The 24088-nt window shown below is 37.3% G+C and overlaps 2 protein-coding genes across 2 annotated transcripts; both read right to left on the reverse strand.

Moving 5' to 3' along the window:
• Nucleotides 1-6263: 6263 nt before the first annotated feature.
• LOC107796071 (peroxidase 64-like) lies at nucleotides 6264-8011 on the reverse strand. The gene is made up of 4 exons (XM_016618791.2): nucleotides 7737-8011; nucleotides 7410-7598; nucleotides 6899-7061; nucleotides 6264-6814 (listed from the first exon to the last, which is right to left on the reverse strand). Exons 1-4 carry the CDS (start codon nucleotides 7938-7940, stop codon nucleotides 6420-6422), a joined length of 951 nt encoding a protein of 316 aa, XP_016474277.2. The 5' UTR covers nucleotides 7941-8011; the 3' UTR covers nucleotides 6264-6419.
• Nucleotides 8012-11032: 3021 nt separating this feature from the next.
• LOC107796070 (peroxidase 64) lies at nucleotides 11033-12804 on the reverse strand. Its single transcript, XM_016618790.2, has 4 exons — nucleotides 12529-12804; nucleotides 12254-12442; nucleotides 11792-11954; nucleotides 11033-11649 (listed from the first exon to the last, which is right to left on the reverse strand). Exons 1-4 carry the CDS (start codon nucleotides 12736-12738, stop codon nucleotides 11255-11257), a joined length of 957 nt encoding a protein of 318 aa, XP_016474276.2. The 5' UTR covers nucleotides 12739-12804; the 3' UTR covers nucleotides 11033-11254.
• Between the last annotated feature and the right edge of the window lie 11284 nt (nucleotides 12805-24088).

Raw genomic sequence — 24088 nt, forward strand, 5'->3', positions numbered from 1 at the left:
CCTCACTGATAGGAGATTCTGTGTTTGACAGGTACAATACAACCATCTAGGAAGAGACGCACAACAAGGTCATCCGCTAGTAGTCCCGACAGTTTTTCGCGAGCTCGGGGTCAACCTAGTGCGGAACAGTTTAACCGTACTAGGTTTGTCTCCAAACCGGCTGAGGATAGGTATAATGCCAAGGCGTCAAAGAAGTTGTTACTTGAGGTGCATATTGACTGGGCAACTTTGCAAGTGGAATGCCCGAATATCTTTGCTGAGTTAAGGAGGTGTCAGCTGGACATCTTCTTTGAGGAACCGGAGGAAGCAAATGTACAGATGGTAAAGGAATTTTATGCTAACTGCCCAGAACATGAGAATGGGGTTGTCATAGTATGCAATACCTGGGTAAATGCATCCCTTGAGACCATCAGCTAGGTGTACCGGCTACCAGTATTTATGGGGGAGATGGATGCTTATATTGCTTATCATCGCGTGAGGGTCAATTGGACACCAATTCTTGATGTCATATGTGTGCCTGACAGGGAGTTTATATGGATAAAGCGTCTGATAACATTGAACTCATTGTCTCTTAATTGGGAGGCAAAGTGTTGGGTCACAATTATCAACAACCGCTTGCTACCCTCCAGCCACACAACTGATGTCAATGGGCTACGAGCAGCGGCTATCTATAGTCTTATAACCCACCAGGATTTTGATGTCGCCCGTCTCCTTCATGATGAGATGTTCATTCACTCACCTGAGATACTCAAAGGTTTTTACTTCTCTTCTCTGGTCACCAAGTTGTGTCATGTTTCTAGAGTCCCTAAAAACATTAGAGTTGATGGGAAATTGCCATTGAAAGCCCCGTTCCGAGCGAGCAAGATCAGAATTGGGAGAGAGCCGGTGGTAATAGTTGAGGATAATGATGAAGTTGATGAGGATGTTGAGGATGATGTTGTACCACATTCAAGAGCTGATGAGGCGGGCCCATCACATGCCCGCCAAATTACCCGCATGACAGCCCTGGAACAAGAAATGGCTGGTCTACGCACTTCGGTCACTGACATGGGCACCAGAGTTGACACTCTGACCACTCAACATGCAAAGTTAGAGAAAAAATTATGGGATGGCTTTGAGCGTTAGGACGAGCATGTCACCTTGATCTTGGCACTGTCTCTAATCAGGATTGAGCTTCAGGTAAGTCCTCTTACCTTACTATGCTTTATATTTGTTGACATGGGTACATGCCAAAATTTTAAGTGTGGGTGGGGGATGGCTGTTGTTGTAAAAAGATTGTATAACTTTGTATGGTGTTGCTTTCTTTTTGATTGGTTAGTATTGTAGGGTCATGTTAGTTAACTTCGACTTAGCCCGAAGACGGACACCTTGCAACAGGTTTCTTGAGGGACATTAGTCAAACAAAAATATTAAAAAAAAAAGGAATATAAGGACTCTTCCTGATGACAAATCCTTTAGACAATTTCCTGAGGGAAGTAAGTCTAGAGAAAAGACCAAAAAGATTTTTTTATTATTTTAGGTGGTGTAGTAACCCCCCCCCCCTTGGTTTTTCTTTGGGGCACAGTTCTTTTTCAAGGGTTTAGCTTGAACCGGGTGTATGTAGTTTTTGTTTATTTTGTTTTTAGTTTTTAGTTAGTATTGATGGGCTACGAGCTGAAATAGAAAGAGAAACCTTTGGCATTAAGACACCTGAACACAGTCGACACTAGAGTGTAACGCTTAGTCTTAGGGGTTGACTCTTGCTAAAGTGCCTTAAATTTCTATGTTTGTCACTGACTTGAACACTCAAAAGAGAGTGTCTTGATGAACCAATCTGGAGTGAGTCATGTGTCATGTGTGTGTGAGTTGTACTATATTCTATGCTTTGTATTTGATGCCTAGAACTTGCCCCGTGTGTTTGCAAAGTTAAATAGTAGCTTCATTCAGTCTTAGAAGTGATATAGGCATTTCTTTGTTAAGCCAGATATATAAAATAAACCCACCAAAATGTAATACATTGTAGTTAACCCCGTTGAGCATATAAGCATATTTCTTTGGCAGCCACATTGCGAACCTTACCCAATTATATGAATAGCCTATCTGTTTAAACCCATGTAGCTCCCATGAGCACGTGAATGGTATTGAATTACGCAAAAGTTAAAGTGTGGGGTGGTGGTTTAGTTTTTGAGTGGAACCAATGAAATAGAAGAAAGGTGCATTTTTTTTTTTGGAAAAGTAAAAGAAGAAGCACCACTTAAAAGAAAAGAAAAAGAGAATGAATAAATGTAGTAGTTGATAAAGTAGTGGCTTGATGCAAATGCACCTAAAGGAATGGGATGTTATAAATAAAAATATGGTGGAACATCTGGTTGACATAAATGTGATCTTGAAAGTTAATGTGATTGTATCAAAAGTGCTTAGGGAGGTTAGTCGCTATACCCAAACATATCATACCCGTCCCTTAGCGTACATTACAACCAAGTGAAGGCCTAATTGATCTTAGACTGAATAGGCTCGATTAGTAGAGTAGTACACTACGGGCAAGCCTATGGTGCATCTCTGTGGCATGTGAATGTTCTTTTTGAGAGTGAGAGAATTTTGTCTATCTGAGTTCCTAAATGTTCTTAATATTACTATTTGTGGAACTACTCTCTTGTGTGATGTGAGGGCATGTGATTCACGAAAGAAAGGTAAGTCTTGACCTCTGTATAGAGTAGTTTGAGTAAGTACAAATAGTGCACGACACGTGAGATTCGACTTTTGAGGCAAAGGTTGTTCATTACTAGGTGCAACTTTGGTGAATTGTTCTTGGTGTGATTCGTTAAGGGAAAATCTTAGGGAAGGAACTTGATAGAGTGTGATGGATTGCTCGAGGACTATCAATGAGTTAAGTGTGGGGTGTTGATATTAGGCTATATAGACGATATTTACATCCTAAATGTACCATGCTTTATTGTTGTTTTGAATGCTAAATGATAACAAAATGCTCTAATTGGTGTTCTTTTACTTTGCAGGGACTAATCCAAGTTAGGAATAACTATGGAGTGTTTTAGAGTAAATAATGTGAAGAAAATATCCAATCAAGAAGCACCCGAGCGGAACGAAGAAAAAAGTGGACTGGGCTGGAATCCACTGCGAACGCGCTGGACCGCGGTTGGATCACGGCAGGCCAAAGACGCGAGGTAGAATGTTTGTCTCTCACCGCGGTCGTGCCGTGTTCTGTCGCGGTCGTGGTGAACTGTGCAGTTGCCCAGAACTTTTGGGACCAAAGTGTAACTCGGGGAAAATATATTCCAAACCCTTATAAACTCAAGAAGCTCGCCCAAGAAAGGAGAAAGCTTATTTTTAGACTACTTTGGAGGCAAGAACAAGTGTGAGAAGAGCAACCAAACATTAGAGTTTTTCTATCTTCTCTTTATTATTGCAATTACATATTATGAATAATTTAGTAGTTTTATCTTGTTTTGTTATGAGTAGCTAGTTCCTTAGTCTAGGGTTTTGATGGAACCCATTGAAGGATAAACTTCTTGTTATGTTAATATTGTTTGCCAGCTTAATATCTATTTGTTCAACTACGTTCTTGTTGTAGTTAATTGATAGGATCCTCAATTAGTTGTGCCTATTTAGTGTGCATAACTCGGGAGAGAGTGCATATTTAGGTAATTATTGAACACCACCACTCCCAAAGTATATGAGGGATCAATAACCGAAGGTTTAAAGGCGGGATTAGGGATAACGAAGCCTTGGGTGCAATCTAAAGTGAGCTGAAATAAACAAAGCCAGCTAGCGTAACTCGGGAGAGTGCGTTTAGCAAAGTGTCGTGATTACTCGGGAGAGATTTACGGTAATAAGAGTGCTCATGATAGATAGAGACGATTAGGTGAATATATGTGAAACATAACCGGAAGAGATTCCATCAATAGGGGAAATCATAACTTTAGATCTTTCTCTTAATTGTTTACAACTTAATCATAGTTAGTCTTTATTTGCTTATTTACAGTCAGTCTTAGTTAGTAGAAACATCCTCAATTGTTATTCACAATGTTTGGGAAGTTGATTACGTAGAATTGCGTAAGTCTAACGAGAGTAATTGATAGGTTAATTCCTTGTGGGTTCGACTCTGGGCGAAATACTCAGATTATATTTGCAACGTCCGCGTGTCCTTTTTATAAGGCATAGTTGGGCGTGATCACTAATGGTAGAGTATGTACTGATATTTTTAGGAAAGGAGATCAAGATTTGCATGACAATCACGTGGAATTAGAAAAGGAACAAGAATAAAATAAAAATAAAAAAATAAAGAAGGATTCAAATTTGAGTATGAAATAAGTTATGGTAAAAATAACAATAATACGATTTGGGCGAAAATAAATGAATAAAAGAGAAAAAATAAAAAATAGGAAGAAAATGAGAAAAAAGAAAAGGAGAAAAGAAAGAAAAAAAGGAAAAAAGAAAAGAAGCATATAAATAAAAAAGAATTGGAGAATAAAGAAAAAATTTCCTACAAAAACTACTATGGGTAGGAAATATAATTAGTTTATGGGTAGAAAAATAAATGGGTAGACAAGGGTAAATAGTTTTGTTTTTGTGGGTAACTGTGTCAAAACCCATTTAATTGGGCTAAAGTGATGAGCCCACTTCATTAAGCCCAAGATGTCATCTTCCTAGAGGCCCAGTTTGGTGCCACGTGTCAAATGACGTGACGCGCCAAGTCAAGCGAAAGAGCCACTAGGACCATGCCACGTGTCAAAATGACAAGGCATGCCCAGTCACACTGAAAGGCCAATGAAATCGCGCCACGTGTGCAAGTGACATGTTCTAGTCAATCAAATGCGGCCATGTCACACTTCAGTTTGATTGGTCGGAAAGAGTTTGTTCTTATCATGACTCCTCTCTTCCACAACTATAAATAAGGGTCTTCATAACTCAGAAAAGACACCAGAAGTTATAACAAGAAGCAAGAGAGAGCTCGTGGATCAAACACTGCAGATTTCTCTAAAAGCTACAAGCATTCAAGTGTTCTAAGGATTAAAAGATCAAGACGAAGATTCAAGAACAAGCTGCAAGCCCTTGAATTAAAAATACGTCAAGATCAAGATCAGGCATCAAGCACTTGGATTAAAATAAAATAAAATTCAAGATCAAGCTCAAAAGTTCTTTTATTTACTGTAGAAAAGTAGAATCAGAGGATTCATAGAGATTGTACACTCAAATATTTGAAATAAAATATTTTCTTTTGTTGCGATATTTTTTTGGTCTTGATTTTATTTTCTCAACGCAATTTTATTGTCTACAGTGACATAAATAGTTTTTAAATTTCGTGACTCTACTTTTGGCTTAATATAAACATGGTAAATATATTTTTGCACCTAATATCTTCATCGAATTAATTATAGCAATTAAAAAATAAAGTGCGGAAACAAATCAATTAACAAGTTCAGTATAAATGTGTAAGCCAGTAGGGTAATTTTCTCTTAGACTTCCTAAGATGTGGAAAGTAGCCATTAACCCCTTGTTCTGAAGAGTGAGAGACTCCTTTTTGGTAAACGGATTGTTTTTAAATAGGAATATCCCTTAAACAACCTTTTTTTTGTCACAAGATAAGGGTAAAATTTGTATATACAATACTCTTCCCATACTCAACAACAATAACAATCACCCAGTAAAATCCCATCAATGGAGTATGGGGAGGGTAGAGCGTACAGAGACCTTACCCCTACCCTAAAGGGGTAGAGAGATTATTTTCGGGGACCCTCAGCTCAGATACAATATTCTTCCCAGACTCAATTTGCGAAATTACACTAAGATTTATGCATACAATATCCTTTCCAGACTTATGGTTGTAGTTGTTGAATCCCTTGAAAAGTGACACTTCACTTAATTTTGATATCTCTGAGTATTTTCCTTACATCATAAAAGGGAAAACTCCTAATAACAATGGTTACAAATCTGTCTCTAACATTCCAGCTTTACGTGTTACTTTACTCCCAATGTGGAACTTGGAACTTTCAGGCGCGAATTCGGATTTAGTCGGGTTTCAGTGTGGATACCGGGTGGAAACCAAAAAAAAAAAAAATCTTTACGTGTTTCCTTACTGCCACGGAAGTAGTTCATTCAATTTGTCTTTTAAGCAACAAGGACTTGAGGGGTGTTCGAGATTCACTGATTTTTCCTTTACATTAGAATGTTGTTCTTGGTGATGTGTTCTTTATGACACCTTGAGTAACATTATCTGCTTATTTAGTTTGTCCACACCCTTCTATTTATTATTCACAACAATAACATTTGAAGCAAGTAATAAGTTTTCCCAGTACTATAATCAATAAAATGAAACTAAGACAATATAGGAAGTGATAGACAACCCATTTTCCTGGATCATCTAATTACAATTATACAGATATTAAACTGCTAAGTAGAATTAATTAACAATGGAGCAATCATCAGTTTACTACCCTGCAATCTTTTCTAACTTCTTGACCACCTGTAAGGCTACTCATCTTAATCATGGAATTAGCAAAAGCCTTATGAAAAGCTGCTTTTGAGGTAGCAAACTTATAAACTAGCTTCTTTGTTTTTGGAGCAGTGAGCAAAGCATGATCTGAAGAGAACAAACTCTTCTTTTGGAGAATTATCCTGTAATGAGTATTATCAAATGTCGTTGGAGAAGGATCATTGCTTATTCCTGCATTCTTAGCCCTGTTTTTGAGTGGACATATGCTCTTCAAGCTTGCTGCAAACGATCGACGTAGTGTAGGATCGATGTCATGTGTGGCATTGAAGTTGTATATGCGGCTAATAAAGGATGAGCAATGGGAAAATCCTAAAGTGTGCGCACCTGTCAAAGAGAATATATAGCCGTTAGATGACCATTTAAGAAATTAATTCGAGAAAATTTTGGAGCATTGTTATATATGTTGACCTAAAAGAGCCACCAAATCATCGGTTGATAAACCTCTCTGATGGAAGCTTTGTTGCAGTTGAGAAATGTTGAATGTAGGTTTGGGCAGCAGTGTTGTTTCACTTGCCCTGGATATTCTCCCATCTTTTCTTCCTTTTGGCACCTCCCAGTAAGGCCCACCTGACTGAAACATCAACACAATTAGTCCTTATTTTGGGAGTTTCTAATTTAGGAGTACCGATTTTAATGGAATTTCGATTTTGTTAACATGTATGCCGTAGTCCATATATGTCTACACTTTTAGGCCATCTTGAGCAAGTTTTAGCAGCACTTATTTACTATACTCATATGTTAATAATGACAGTCTAGTGCACAAAGTATTCCGCGTTAACGCAGGGTCTACGGAAGGGTTGCATCCAAGTAATGTGATGCAAACAGCTTAGCCTAATACAAACATTTAGTGGCTGATTCTACGGCTACAGTACCTATTTATATGCTTTTTTATGTCCTTTTTCCTAGCAGGGGTACTTACTAACACGACTGCATCTCTTGCAGCAAACGCTAGAATATCAGCGCAAGAAACAATGCCAGGACATATAGCTTCAACTGCTCTCTTTGCACCGTTAATAACATAGAATCCGTGCATAGAACCATTAGGAGGGGCATCTTTTTCTGCAGTGTTTTTCCCCTTGGAGCTCAACAAAATAGAAGCATCACAGCCCTTCAAGAAGATAGAACGGAGGAAGTAGGTAAGTATAACTAATATAATATGCGTAGCAATAACAGGGAAATATTTTAAGAAAGTTTAGCTACTACACAGGAAGATAACCATAGAAGAAATTAAATGTTATTTGTATACCCGTAGGAAACAATCATGGAAATGCATCCTCAGAAGTGCTGCGGGCACCGTTTTGTCTTTCTTTGATTCCTTCTTAACAACCTGCATTACTATGTCTTCAGCTTGAGGGCATGTTTTTGCATAGTAATTTGAACTAAGTGCATTCCCTTGAGAGTAGATGCAGAAAATAAGCAATGTGCTCAACAATGGAACTAAATGTGCCATTGGTTCTTTAAGCCTGCTAGGAATTGTAATACTCTTATGGCTTATGTCTAAGCAAGAAAAGCTTGTTTATAGGGAGAGGTCCAAAGGTCTGTAACTTATTATTGGATTAAATGTCCATATGAAATGATTAGATCGAATAGTAAATTGGGTGGCATGCATGTTTGTAATAGATAGTGGAGTGTTTTCTAAGCATTTCCTGCTTTGTAGAAGACTTTTATTGTTACTTTTTCTCTGTTCAGCTTTATGCCTAATCAAACTTTCAAAACGCTACTGATTTGAGCAGACATGGGATATCTGTGGTGGTTAACATTTGAAATTTATGAAGCAGTTGTCATTATACATGTAAATTTGTAATTATTACTTGCAATATCCAGGTCTCATTTTGGTTAGCTAGAACAGTCTAGTTCTCAGCATCGGCAAAGCATCTGTTATTGAGGCAAGGTGTTAGTCGAGTGGCTCATTCAATTTTGCGCAAAAATATAATATCCGTATATTGTCAACTTACGGAAAAGGTCCAAATATGCCCTTGAACTATGCGAAATTGAATATATTTGCCCGTTGTTAATACTATGGTACAAATATAGTCCTGACGTCTAATATTTGCTCCAAATATACCTTTATTTTAACGGTACCATTCTCACGCGCATACTTTGAGGGTATATTTGGTCCATTAAGTTCTTAAACTTTTTTGTTATTTAATTCTCTTGTTTGATTCATGACAATATAATAAAAATTTATAATGATAAAATCTCTCCCAAATCGTTTGCGTTCCTTATGTAAATCTCAAATACGGACAGAGAGAAGTAAAGTGTAGAAAAACTTAAACCATCAAAATTTCGTGTCCCAAATTGTAGTTTACTTATTCCGTTCTTCGCAATTGGGTGATAGCCAAATAAAACTTCACGCATGGCTTTCTAAATTTAAGCATTAGTACCTGTTTGTCTGTTTGCAATCATAACGCATAATTATAATTTGATACAGCTGCTTATCTAATTGATGATTGCTCCACTACCTCCCTCTTATCAACGCCAAAATGTCAAAAAGGTGACAAGGAGAATAACTTTTTACTGCTTGTCTCCCTAAGTTTTTTGTCTGAATTTACCTCATGAGATCTCTCTCGAGTGTTTACTGCATATCCGATTAGTATCATGATGATACAACATTTCAATCTGTCTCGGAATTTACCTTGGGCTCCCCATGATTTAGTAATAAACAGGGACGAACTTTTGCTCTTTCCAATGGGAGGGTGAAGAATTTCTCCCCTTCATCTTAACTGAGCAAGATTTAGTTGCTCTGTTTAGTTAAAAAATTCAATATGAACTGTCACGTCATGTTTTTCCATCGGAAAGTTTGATAATCTGGTTGAGTGATCATTTGTGTGCAATAAGAATAGTTGAGCGACTTTCTTGTTACAAATGAAAGAAAAATGACTTTAGTACATAATTTTAGATAATTAAGTGATTATCTGAGTAATGCACTCTTCTTTTACGTGTGTGCACTTATGGACGTTGACCGTTTAAAGTATGATGTAACAAAATTAGTCTCCTTTAAGATAAATTTGTCTATCACTACCAAGATTGAGATGTGAAGTATGTGAGAACTCTTATAGTAATTTACATTGAGTTATTCTGATTTCTTGAGACAACTGTATGTATGGATATGTATCATAGGTACACTATTATGATGAATGGATGTGTTATAACGAGACTATGTAAGTCTGAAAACACATGAATAATAGTTGTATTTAGGGGTGTACATGGACGGGGTTGGTTCGATTTTGATTCGTTTTTATCAAAATCAAACCAAACCAACTATATCGATTTGGATTGGTCCGATTTTGTCGGGTTTTTCGGGTTTTCGGTTACTTAAATATTGTTTCAATCTTACTTTGTTAAATTTTTTATAAGAAAATATATATGATACCTAAATAATAATAATCACTTCACCTTCGAAAAAGATGTAAGAATTTAATAGATCTTAACATATGATATCAATATTGGAAGAACAAAGAGATAAACGCATTTGAGTAACACTTGATGAGAAAGTGATCATGCAACCCATTATTTAAGGTAAATAAATATGGAACACTTTCATATACCATTAAATATTATATCCCGCAAGAGAATCCCAAATATTTCTAAACTTTTGTTAAAGAAAATTCTATATAAAATCCTAAAAGTATATATAAAAATTATATATTTATATATCGGTTTGGTTCAAATTTTTTTTTATTCTATACCAAACCAAAACAAACCAAACCTAGTCAGATTTTTTAATCGATTTGATTTGACTTTTCGGTTTGGTGCGATTTTTCGGTTCGATTTGTACCCTCCTAATTGTATCATAAGATTTTGCAATCTCTCGAAAGTAATAAGAAATTGAGGTAAGAACATAACAAAATTGAAGCATTATATTAGTTCAGATTAAAGCTTGGTTATTTATGTTACACTTGCACTAAGTCTGGTGTTTACCCAAAAGAAAAATGTTTGGTTGTCAAGACTTGTATACCGGTGGACGTACAAGAGTAAGAATTGAAAACATCTAATTTTAAGAACCTCTACTGTGCCCCTTAAAAGACAAACTACTTAATCTTGAAATGAAGGAGCCAGCTAAAAGTTTGTCGAAATATATAGTACTTTTTTACATAGCAAGATTATGCAGAAAGAATACAGTTTTCACATATCAAGATTATGCAAAAAGAAGTAGAAATATTTATCGGTTAGTTGGATTCTATGTCAATTAGATTTCTTCGTTTTTTATTTCTAAATAAGAGTTGTTACCAAATAAACAAGAGAACTAAAGCACAAATTGCGTAGGAGTTTGGGATCATTGTCTTCTGCCTGCCATCATAAAAGAAAAAAGACTTACATATGATACTTATACCAAATTACATTAACTTATCATAATTAAGAAGTAGATTGAGGTGATAATGTAAATTAATTAACCATGATTAATGCTAATGGTGCAATAGCGCATATGAAAGACACAAGGAATGCATGTGTTGGTTTGATATAAAGATCGAAAATGAAGAAGTTTTGTTCCAACAAAAGACAGGCATTGTCTCAAATTCTACAACAGAAAGAACCTAATGCTGACATGCCACAAACCGTAGGGCTGGATGATTCATTCATAGCAACTTACAAAATACAAATTGATACATTGATAATGAGATTGATAAAAACTCTGCTCATTAAAATCCTAGACCACTTAAAAAGTGCTGTGGATAAGTTCCTAAAGGAAATCTGAAAATTATAAGGAAACAAACTGAGACCAAACACTTAATTTGCTGGATATTTATCATTAATTTGGTAGGATTAATTAACTACCCTACAATCCTTTCTGACCTCCTGACCTCCATTTATGCTACTCATTTTGATCATGGATTTAGCAAAAGCTTTAAAGAACGTTTCTTTTGAGCTAGCAAAGTCAGAAACCAGAGTTTTAGTCTTGGGAATACTGAGCAAAGCTTGGTCTGAAGAGAACAAACTCTTGTTCTGTAGAATTAACTTGTAATATGAATTATCAAACGTTGTTGAGGAAGTATCCATGGCAGTTCCAGCATTCTTAGCCCTGTTTTTAAGTGGACAAATTCCCTTTAAGGTTGATGCCAAGGATGGATGTAATGTTGGGTCAACATCGTTGGTGGCATCGAAGTTGTGTATCCTGTTACTGAAGGATGAACAATGAGAGAAACCTAAAGTATGTCCACCTGAAGATTTGGAAACACATTGTTTGTCAATTATTAGCTAAAATATAAGACAGATATATTCTGCTGCGACAAGTTAAAATACATTGATCGATAGTGAAGTGTATATAAGTTATATTTATTATGTAATCTTGTGTAAAATGACCTGAGAGAGCAACAAGGTCTTCCAGTGATAATCCTCTTTGAGAGAAGCTTTGTTGAAGTTGAGATATGTTAAAAGTGGGAGCTGGCAATTGTCTAGTTTCACTAGCTTTTGATGTTCTTCCATCCTTTCTTCCTTTAGGCACGTCCCAGGAAGGTCCACCAGACTACACGTAATAACATTACAACCTAAGTTATTGGAAAATAATGTAGAAAAAGAATCCCAAATTAAATAATGATGAAGATACAATTAAGTTAATAAAAATGTGTGGTTAAAACCTTATTGGCACTCATTATTAAAAAGAATTTCATGTACTTGACCCATGAAAAAAAAAAGTGATCAGGCTCGCACGTGAAAGAATGTGTTGAGCTTATAAATAACTAACTGTAACTTATGATGAGATAATCAAACAATTGAATAAGTAAGCGTTTGTTTTTATGTTCTGCTTGAGCAATGTATACTTACAACAACAACTGCATCTCTGGCAGCAAAGGCTAAGATATCAGCACAGGAAACTATTCCCGGGCAAACGGCTTCTACAGCTTTCTTTGCATTATCAATGACATAAAATGCATGCAAAGATACATTCGGAGGTCCATCTTTTTCTGCAATATTCTTCCCCTTCGAGTTCAGTAGCACCGAAGCATCGCACCCCTGTGGGAAATAAATTTAAAAAAAATCAGAACTAATAGTAAAAAAACATTATCAGGCCTGTTCTCAAAAAAAATGCAAAAAAATACCCTTATGAAACAGTCATGGAAGTGCATTCTAAGAAGGGCAGCAGGGACAGTTTTGTCTTTCTTTGTTGCTTCAGTAATAACCTGTGTGACAATATCTTCAACCTGAGGGCATGAGTTCTCATAGTAATTTGAACTAAGTGCATTTCCATGAGAGTAAATTAAGGACAAAACTAGTAATGAGCTGAACAAGAATGCAGAAGAGGGTGACATAGCTAAATCCTGCAAAGAATATAATTCTAAAGTGGTAAGAAATCAGTTGACTTGTGCTGAAGATTAAGATAATTAGCAAGGGTATATATAGGGATGTTCAGAAAGACGGACAGATTAGTAGAATGATTGTTGGAGTTGGAAATTGGAAATGTTAGCTCTAACAGTGAATTTGGTAACATGCATATTCCTTTTCATAATTGAGTGTTTTTGAAGCATACTAAAACATTAATTATTGTCCTTTCTTTTCTTCATTTTAAACATTGCCGTCACTGCCTCCCTTTTATGTTCATTAAAAATATCGATGAGAATTTTCTTGAACTTCAGTATTAATCTTACTGTTTTCAGGAGAAAAGAACTTTAAGAAGAAAATAAAGAGAATTTCTATATACAGGGAGACATCTCTATAACAACATTTCTATATAACAATACTTCACTATAAAAGTCAAGTTTTTCCCGAACCAATTTTCATATTATGTTATAATATATGTTCTCTGTAACAGCACTTCGCTATAACATCCAAAAATATTTGGAACAAACGAGACTGTTATAGAGAGGTTTGACGTATGAATTTAACTCTTTTTTAAGGGAAAAAAAAAAGAAGAAAAAACTATTTCCCCTTTAATAATAGACATCACTGGTAAAGTAGTTGAGATTGAAACATCAAAACCGCTTTCCATGTTTTTCTGGCTTGTTATCTAAGACTGATTTTGGTTAGTTACCATAATTTGGCGAAAGGACGAGTCAGGAATATAGCAATAGTGATGTGATTGGTAGTTAGGAATGCAAGCTGGCTTTGCAGAAATAGTATTAGCAACTCTCCTATTATTTTGTTAGCAGAGATTTAACTCATACGCAGATAGATATACATTGAGAATAAATAAATTTATAGTATTAGTTAATTTAAACGATTAAAACATGTTATGTACATTATTTAATTTCTTAAGTTGGAGTTACTATAGACAGTTAGCTGTTATAGGTATCTTATCTTAACGGCATTATTAAAATTATTCACTGTTAAACTCTTTTTTAGCAAGCCTATAGAACTCTGATTTTGGGTGCACGGGCTTCAAAACCTAATATTATGCCTTGGCTGTTCTAAGAGATGCCCCTCTCCTAAATTAGTATTGCTTGTGCCTACTTGTAGATGAGCAAGTGGTGCATTTTATACAACTCATTTATGTGTAGTCTAGTAATAATTAAAAATATTTCATGACTTTGAACTATCCTTATTATTTCCATAAATTGCAAGTTCCTACTTACTAAAGAAGTCAGTGAATAGATCTTGCATTTCGTAAGTATCCTCTCAAGTTGAATTCGTTTTGACATTTTAAAATCTAAAACTACACTTGTATTGTCTAAAAATGTCGGCTATTCTTTAAATTGGGGTCTAAAAACGGCTATTTGTGCACATTAACATGTGATGGATTTTGATGGTCTCAAAGTGGATGAGAAATTTTGAGAAACTATTATTGTTTAGTGATTATTAACTTGTTATAGCTACCATTTACTTAATTACTTCATATAGTATATGCCTTTCTACTATTATCAATAGTTTAAATAAGCCCTCTATTATACTATTAAATGCAACCAAGTCCCTGACGTTATACTATTAAACACAAATACCCTTATTTTAACAGATGGGCCACGTTGCAACACCAAAGTCATCCGGTTAGATTTAATATAGATCCGATCCAACCCTTCTCTAAAATATGGACTGTCACAGACCATTTGGTCAATTCCCCCTTTTTCTTTTCACTCTCTCGAAGCTCTAAGAGACCGGCGGTAGTGGTGACTCCAAACTGCTGATTTTATATGATCTTGGTGTAAAGGTTAGTCTTTTCTTCATTAAATTGCTTGATTTTAATATTTGTTGATCGATTTTGCTGATTGCTTGTTATATTATTCTTATTTTTGTGGTCTAGGTTTTCGGTTTGGACAACATCTAAGCTTTATCCTTTATTTTTTTTGTATATCTTTTATATTTTGTCTTCTTGTAGTTGTTGCATGTTTTAGTTTGAGGTGGTCCCGATTTGTAGTGGTTGCATGCTTCAGTTATGCTAATAAATTCGTATGGGTATATATCAAGGTGGATTTATTGTCTTCTGATTTAGGGTTTTTTCTCAGAGGTGGTTTCTTAAGTGGATTATGATTTGTTTTTTGTCTTACTGGTTTAGGGTTCACACATTGATAAGGGTGAAGGGTTTAGTATTTTAGGGTCGGGTTGGGTAATGGGTTGGGTGAAGGGATCTATACTAAATCTAACCGGATGATTTTGATGTTGCCACGTCGCCCTTCTGTTAAAATAAAGGTATTTGTGTTTAATAGTGTGAGCACGTGATTTTTGACTCACATGAATTACTCCAAAAAGAATTCCCAAAATTAGATTTTTATCTAATTATTTGCTAAAATTAGGAATTACTATGCAATTTGCCTGAGTGTTTGATTAATTCAAAGCCCAAATCAAATTACCCCAAAACTCGTCCGGTCCAGGCCCAAAAGTCATTCCCTACCCGGTCCGCCCCTACCAGAACCAAACGACGTCGTTTGGACACGCTTTGATCAGGGCCGTCGATTTCCATTTATCCAATAGATGAGAACCAAAATCCCTTTTTAATATACCCTAACCCCCTTTGAACCCCCCCCCCCAAACTCGTCTCTCACACTCCCCTCTTTCATCTCCCAAACCCCTTCACCTCTGAAAACTCTAGAGACGCCGCCACCCTTTTCCACCGCCCTAAACCTAGCAGCGCCGGTTCCGTTCACCACCAAAAATACACCACAGAACCACCACGACCCCCTCTAAACAAATCCCAGATTAGTTTCCTTCGAATTTTTAACCTCTCGAATATTAGATCCAAATTCAAGCCCTAAAAATTCAAAACTCGATACGGTCAAAACTGGTGGCATGCATCGACTGGGGAAGGCCGATTCACTACAAAATTGATGTCATTCGCTCTTTCTTGACAGAGAAAAGTGATTGGTATCAATTTTGTATGAATCAAGTTATCAAATTTTAACTTCGAGTCTAGCCAGGTGAGTTCTATTTTCTATTGACTAGTTTATTCTTCTTTTCTTCTCTTCTTCTTCTTCTTCTAGTCTTTTCTAATGGTCTGCTCTTGGTCTGAGTGTTCGAATAATTTCGAATTTAGTTTTGTTTTTCTTTTATATCAATTTAAGGATCGTTTGTTAGTTTTTCAGTTTTGTTTTTTTTTAAAATTAATTACGGTTAAATTGTTGCACTTTTATTTTTAGGTTATGGCGTGATAATTATTAGCTTATTTAGTCTTGGTTGAATTTTAGTTATTTTGTTTGTTTCTTTAAGCTTTGGGCCGATTGAGAGCATTTGGCTCTGAGGTTCGATTGAAATTGGATATGCTTTGCTATCTTTCTCTGAATTGGATTTGGACACTGAAATTTGAAGCCCAAGACCTGGGCTATACAGACCCACACCAAGTCAATTTGGGTCAATCTGACCCATGTTTGGTTTGTTTTCTGAAATATAACAGGGTCATGGGGGTAATTTGGGTAGTCTAGCCTAAGGGAACCTCAATAATTGAATTAGGTGGCTGCTAATAAGTGATAAGGTTTAGAAAGTGCACTACTGAATTAAATTATAAGCACTAAGTTAGTGGATAGTTAAAAATAAAAAAGTTGACTAGTAGTGGAGAGAACACTAACTTAATGCCTATTTCAAGGGCTGTTGAGGACAGAAATAAGAGGATAGAGTTTAGAGGTGAAAAAGGGAAAAAATTTGGAAAAGAGAACTTAAGAACATAGAGAGAATTCACTGGAGATACTGATAGAGATAGTTGAAAGGAAACTGAAAAGAAAACTCGGAAATAGCCTTAAGTTTCCTGCATTTCCTTATTGAAAGCCACTCAAATTCTGTTTGGTTTTTGTGTTCTTGGTTACTTAGAATTTTCGAAAGCTTCAAAGATCATGCATCTGATTTAAGATAGCTCAAATTCCATTGTTTCTAAAATTTGATTTCGAGCTATTGCTAATACTGTTACATTGTTGATCTGTTGTGTCGTCTCCATTGACCCTCATTTACTTCTTGTTTTCCTCTTATTTCTCAGGTATATTACTTAATTCCTACTAATGTAAAGTTTGCTTCATGTCTGATATGGAAAACTGGAAGTTTAGAGCATAATATCAGCTTGTTTCTTCTATTATAGTGTAGCTTTACTTTTTATGAAACTATGAGTGGTTGGTGCATATTCTCCCTCTTGGTGATAGCACTCATTGAGAGTTGAATTTGGTTCAAGAATTAGCAAAGAAATTCAATGTTCTGTTTAATATTTCATAGTTAAAGTTTCGTATTGTATAACTGAATCTTTTCATGATTCTAAACTCTTATGAAGGTTCGTTTAACATTAAGTTTAATCAAGTTTGGATATAACTTGTATCCCTTTTGCTTGGACTATTAATTGAAGTTGTTGTCAGCCTTTTCAAATGCTGAAATTAGGTTTTGTTTGGATGTGAATGATCCTAGATTGGTTTAGACTTGGTGGCATCAGTAATAGATAAGGGTTCTGGTTTGATTTAATTAGTTAGAACTGTTTGGCTTTCAGTTTATGTCTAAATGCATCTCAATATAGATCTTTGGTTTAATCCATTTGGTTCAAGTTGGTTTTCTTCTAGTAATCTTGTCAAATTTGCTCTGTTCAGTAGCTTAGTTTTATTTTAGTTTAATGAGTTTGCCTGGTGCATTATATCCTGCTGAGTAATGTCAAAAATCATGTTGAAAGCTGTATTTGGTTTCATCTGATGAGGGATCAGTCCTCTAGCAAGTATCTTGAGATTAAATGTTGTGTAATTGAAAGTCTTTTGGGAAAGTTGGGTGCATAGCTTATTTGGTTGCATACATAGTTAGATCATGCCAAATGGTATAAATTGTATATGTATCTTCTTGCTAAGCAATGCATATGGTTATTACAGCATGTTACCTTGTAATTCAATAGTGTCATATTCATGTAATGAGTGATCGAATTCTTTTTAAGTAGTAATCAATATGACTCGTGCTTAAAATAAAGGAAAATGATCCAAGTTGCCTTAAAATAGGAGCTATGCATTATTTCATTTGTAATGCAGAAATGTGTTAGTTTAAAATAGACTTTAGGACTTACATATACTGGATAGACCCATAAGATTCTGCTTAACATTACGCATGGAAATAGGCTCAAATTATACTGAGAATCTCACATAAGGGTCCCTGTATAATTAACCGAAGCAATTGTCAAAGGGTAGTTCGTTAGCAAAAGCCGTATTGGGTTTGTATTCTTAATTTGGTATACCCTTATGTCCATGGGACTCAGTCTTCTGGTTAATAACATATGCTGACCAAGGTCCATCAGCTATTAAACATGCTTGAACTCTTGGTAAAAGAATAGTAGAATCACATTAAGCCTCTCTTTAATCAATTAATTGGTTTTTTAAAAAAAATTAAATTGAGGTCCGCCGCGCCAAATATAATCCCAAATGCGTGGTCTGCACTTAATTATATCCCTTAAATTCTTAGAATTTGAGGCGTGCCATTTAGCAAATTTCCATGGCCCTCTCAAAATTAAAAACGCATAGTTACTTTAGGCGCACTATTTAATAATTTACCTTCCTAAACTCGGGTGCGCATTTATGTGACCCAAATCCAAATCTCAACGTTAGCTGAAATGTGTTGCGAACTGCTGGCGTATTTATGTAACGTGATTTGAAACATATTTTAAATAATGTTGCAATCTTCCTTTAATTAATTAAATAAAAGCGGTTTAAAGTAAAAATACACATAGGTTTATAATGGTTTTAAAATCAGATAATTGAACCATTTATTATAGTTTAGCGACCGCGCTAGAACCACGGAACTCGGGAATGCCTAACACCTTCTCTCGGGTTAACAGAATTCCTTACCCGGATTTCTGGTTCGCGGACTGTTAAATAGAGTCATTCTTTTCCTCGATTCGGGATTTTAAACCGGTGACTTAGGACACCATAAATTATCCCAAGTGGCGACTCTGAATTTTAATAAATATCATCCCGTTTCGATTGTCACTTAAATTGGAAAAACTCCCTTACATTATTCGGGTGTATAGGAAAAATGAGGTGTGACAGCTCTAGCGACTCCGCTGGGGAAAGAACCCAGAATCTCCGGTTCAGGGTTCAGAATTCGAGCTTAGATAAATTGTTATATTTGGCTTTATCTGATTTAGGGCCTAATGTGCTAAATGTTGATTTTTACCGCTTTGATATTATTTGAACTGTATATATAAACTGCTACAAAATCCCTCTCTTCTCTCTCTTGAGGAGTGCACGCTGGTCGTGACTTCTTTCTGTTAGTGTCCTATTCCAAATAGAACGAGGTTCGGACAAATTGCAAAGCCGGATGATCTTTTGGTTACCGGTACGCAGCCCCCCTCGGCTCGAGTTGTCCGCTCGGGTAAGCTAGGTCTAGAACAAATAAACTCAGGTTTTAAACCTAGTATAACAAGACCTCATGACGGATCCCTAGTAGGAATGTTTGTCTCCATCACGTGCATTTCGACTTTGGAGACTCAACACAGGGGTTGGGTCTGTCTAGGACATGTGTACCAAAAATGAAAAAGACCATCCTGATGTATCTTACTTGCTACTTGTGCATTTATTTGCTTCGGATTTGCATGTTGACCGGCTTTTGAATAAAAGGAAAGAGTTTGGAAAAGAAAATAGCAGTGTGAGGGCCAAGGGGGGTAACTACCTGTTTTGAGAACCTATATCCCAAAATATACCGAAACTCTGCCGAAAATTTGAAAAGAAAAAAAAAACAAAAAGAGAATTTTTATTGTTTTCAAGAAAAAAAAGTTGGTTTTTTGTTTTGTCAAAATTGCCCGAACTACGCCAATTTGATTCTCATCGGATGTGGGATACGTAGGCAACCCCCATCGGGTCCAACTGCCCTTTTTGCAAGATAGCCCAAAAAGAACAAAAATTTTATTTTTCATTTGAAAATAATTAAAGTAATGTCATTCTTGTCAAAAATAGCCGAATGTCCCCAAAAGGGCACCGGAAGGTTGCTTTTGCAAGAACATCCACCTTTGGTCATTTTTCAAAGTTTTGGCTGGTTAGCCGACACAGCCTTAAAATCTTCGTTCTCGAAATGCTGAAAGGTTGCATTTGCAAAATCGGGTTTTTATTTTATTTTGAAAAAAAATGTGTGTTAATTTTAATTTTGAGTCAAATAAGTCTTAATTTTTGCCTAAACACCCTAATAAACATGCAGAATGAGCACGAGTCAGAATTTGCCGGCAACAGTTATGAACAAAATCTCTTTGGAGTTGCGTATATGGTGAAAAGATCTGGGCAAGTCAGAGCAAGATAAGGTCAATTTGCATTTGGGAGGTCTCACCGGGTTGATGAAGATAAGGCCTATGGGAGACATCATAAAGGCGTTGGTCACATTTTGGGACCCGGCTCACAACGTCTTGCATCTCTCGGATTTTGAACGCATACCCACCTTGGAAGAGATAGCAGGTTACATGAGAAGTACTGAAGGTCTGAGGCATAAGTATCTGATCGCTCCAAGAGCCGTTAGCTCTCACAAATTCATGGATTTGTTAAAAATAAGCAAGGAAGTCCCATATTCCGAGTTGGACGGTGGCTTTTCCACTCTATATTTTATATACCGGAGGTACGGGCATATAAGAGGGTTCAACGATCCGGAAAGCGGGGTTTGTAGCAAAGGGAACCAAGCAAAATGGGATGAACATAGTCGTTTCGCTTTCATGGTAGCTTTCTTAGGCCTTGTGGTGTTTCCCCGGAAAAATGGGAATATCGATCTGCGGGTGGCTGGAGTCGTCAAAGTCTTAATTACCAATGCCAAGAGCACCCTTGCCCCTATGATAATATCTGAGATATACCGAGCTCTTACAGCTTGTAAAGCTGGGGCAGATTTCTTCGAGGGATGCAATTTGCTACTACAAATGTGGATGATCGAACACCTGTGTCACCACCCTCAGTATATGAGTTATGGGTCTGCAGAGAAAAGTTGCATTGAAGAGTTCGACACAAGGATTTCAGGGTTCAAGTTACCGAAGTGGTTTGGAGAATGGATATCCCACCTTCGCGCCATCACTACGGGACAAATAGAATGGACACTAGGTTGGCTTCCTGTTGAAGAAATTGTGTATATACCCGCCACTAGTCCTTACTTCCTCCTAATGGGTCTTCGAGGTATTCAGCTTTACGCTCCCTACCGAGTGATGAGACAATTGGGAAGGTGTCAGGTGATGCATCCAGATGAAGATCTTAGTATTTATGCGGTTGAGATTAGATTCAACGACCAATTTCACGAAGAAACAGTTTGTTCCATTTGGAACGGTGCCAGTATTTGACGGCGATCACTCGAGTAAAGGACCTATCTAGAGGCGAGGTCTCACCCGCCTATCTTGCCTGGTATAGAAAGAAGAACACTGCAAGGGTCGAACTAGAAAGACCGGCCAAAAAACCGCACATTCAGGAATTCGTCGAGGCATCGCAAGAACCGTGGGCTTGGTTGGCCAAAAAAAAATGAGTACAGGGCCACAATAGGAAAGCTGGAAAAGCAAGTCAAAGACCTTCAATTCGAGAATGTCTTACAAGCAGTGGCGGATGAGGGTGAAAAGAAAAGGCTAGCCAAAGAAAATAAGGCCCTTCGAGCCCAGATTCAGAAAATGAAAATAACGGCAGAAAATCCTGTCACAAGTGCCAAAGATGAAAATCTCATATATAACCTGAGGCAAAAAGTGAGTGAATATAGTTTTGATCTGAACAAAGCAGAAGGTGAACTAGCCAGGGCTCGAAAGCAATTGGCTAAAATTGCGGAAGAACGAGCATGCCCGGTAAACAATTAAAAGAAAGGTACGACATTGAGGTTGCGGGGTTAAAGAAAAGGGTCGTCACCATTGAGGACAAAATGATCAAACAGGCAAAGGAATTCAAGGCTAAAAGAAAACATTGTTATACAGAAATGGCACAGTTGGAAAGAGATTTGCAACAACTTCAAGAACAAAATCAAGTAGCCGAACAAACTCTGGAAGCCAGGGCACGGCAGATTGGGCGTTTGTTGCAAGAAAGGGTGTCATAAGAGAGAGAGAGCCAGAAATATCGCTGACTACATCATAATGAAGTGCAGTAGTTGTGAGGATATGACTAGATCTATGTTTTTCGCCACTGTGATGACCTTTGTCTACCGGATAATGGAAAGTCTCTACCACCTCGAAGGGGATTTAGCACATCGGCCCGAGGCGAGACTGAATGATGTCCCGCGGACCCCAGGAACAGTTGAGGCACTGATGTATTCGTGATTTTCACTTGAGTCTGTATTTTCTTTCTATTGGAGTTTGTCAGTTTGTTTTCAAACCTGTATTTTCTTCTGTTGTAATATGTTGGCTTGTTTTTCCTTTCATCAAAGTCCGTTAGTTTGAGTCGTTATAATCAAAATAGTTGCTTTTGTGAAAATTCGAACATCCCAAAAAAGGTGTTTTGTTACTTGTACCCTAGAACTACGCTCGGTCTGATTCATGCGGGGTCATGATACATAGGCAATCTTCATAGGATTCGACCACAACCAAAAGAAAAGAATAAAATGGAAAAAGAAAAAAGGGGGGAATAAGAGATAGGCGTGAGTAACAATAAAAGGGAAAGGTCAGGAAAAGCCGGGATGACACAAGCAACCGAGCAAATACATGATTGAAATGACTAATTGCCTAGATGCATTGCGTTCCTATGTGTGGTTGCTTATTTGTTAAAACTCTAATCACTAACAAGTTTGGTTGTTATTCTCAGAATTCAAGCAGTTAGTTCACCTAAGCATACTGACAATCCACCCATACCAAACCAGATCCAAAAGATAAATAATCATGTCTATCCCAGATGTAGACATCAGTGTCATCGAAGGAGAAGAGTTGGACGTTAACGCCATGAAAGAAGAGATGTACAAATTGAAATAACAAATGGCCGAAATGTATCAGGTCTGGGCTAAAGGACAACTGCCATTCGCTTACCCGACTAACCCTACCTTCACTCCACCACCGGCCCAAACTCAGGATCATCCTGCCACCAATCTATCCTCGAGCTTTCCCATGTACCAACACTACCGGGGCACCACTTCTCATACACCACAATCTCCACCCCCTAAACCAATTCCATGCCCTGCTCCACCAGTAACTCCTGTCTTCGTAACACCTCCAGCAGCTACACTCCACAAATCTCCTAGCGATCCTATGTTCCAGGCCCAGGACAACCAATACTACTCCTCGGAGCCCACTTTCAAAGCTACAGAAACCCATTCCTATACTCCTCTCTTTGACCTCCCGATAGAAGCTGATAAACCAGTCAAAAATTCCGAACAGGAGGAGATGTTCAGGAAAGTCAAAAGCTTAGAACAATCATTCAGAGACATGCGAGGATTGGGAGGGAAAGTAAGCGTGGCCTAAAAGGACCTATGTCTGTTCCCGAATGTGCAATTACCAGCAGGTTTCAAGATGCCCAAGTTCGATCTATACAACGGGTACGATGATCAATAGCCCACTTGAGGGGGTTTTGCAGCAAGATGAGGGGAGCGGGAGGAAAAGATGAATTGTTAATGGCTTACTTCAGTCAGAGTTTGAGTGGATCAGCATTGAAATGGTATACCCGCCAAGACCATGGAAGATGGTACACATGGGATGATCTGGCGCAAGCATTTGCTTGTCACTTCCAATACAATCTTGAGATTATTCCAGATCAACTGTCCTTGACTAAACTGGAGAAGAAGCACAGTGAAAGCTTCAGAGAATATGGTTTCCGATGGAGGGAGCAAGCAGCAAGAGTAGATCCCCCAATGAAGGAAAGTGAGATGGTAGATTACTTCCTACAAGCTTTGGAACCTACTTACTATGGCCATTTGGTCTCAGCTGTGGGAAAGTCATTCAACAAAGTGGTAAAGATGGGGGGGCATGGTATAAGAGGGCCTCAAGTCAAATAAAATCATGAGCTATTCGGCTATCAAATACTCAGGCTATTCAGGGCGGCATAGGAAGGATTGGGAAAAAGAAGAGAGAGGAAGCAGCAATGGTTGATTCAGGAACTTGGTCCGGATCCAGAGGTCCACCTTACCACTATAATCAACCTCGACCCCACCAACAAACTTATCACCACAATCCACCCCAACACTACTATCCCCCACAAAACCTCATTTTTCCGTCCACCATGCACAAGCATACAACCAACCTCCTGCCCACACTCAATGGCGTGCTCCTGTCCTACAAAATACTTATCCACATCCACGAGCCTACCAAAACACTCCCGGACCAAGTTTTCGGCCTAGTCAAGCATTCAAGGGTGAAAGGTTGCAGAAAAAGAA

Source organism: Nicotiana tabacum, chromosome 3 (genome assembly GCF_000715075.1).
Source record: "Nicotiana tabacum cultivar K326 chromosome 3, ASM71507v2, whole genome shotgun sequence".
Lineage (NCBI taxonomy): Eukaryota > Viridiplantae > Streptophyta > Magnoliopsida > Solanales > Solanaceae > Nicotiana > Nicotiana tabacum.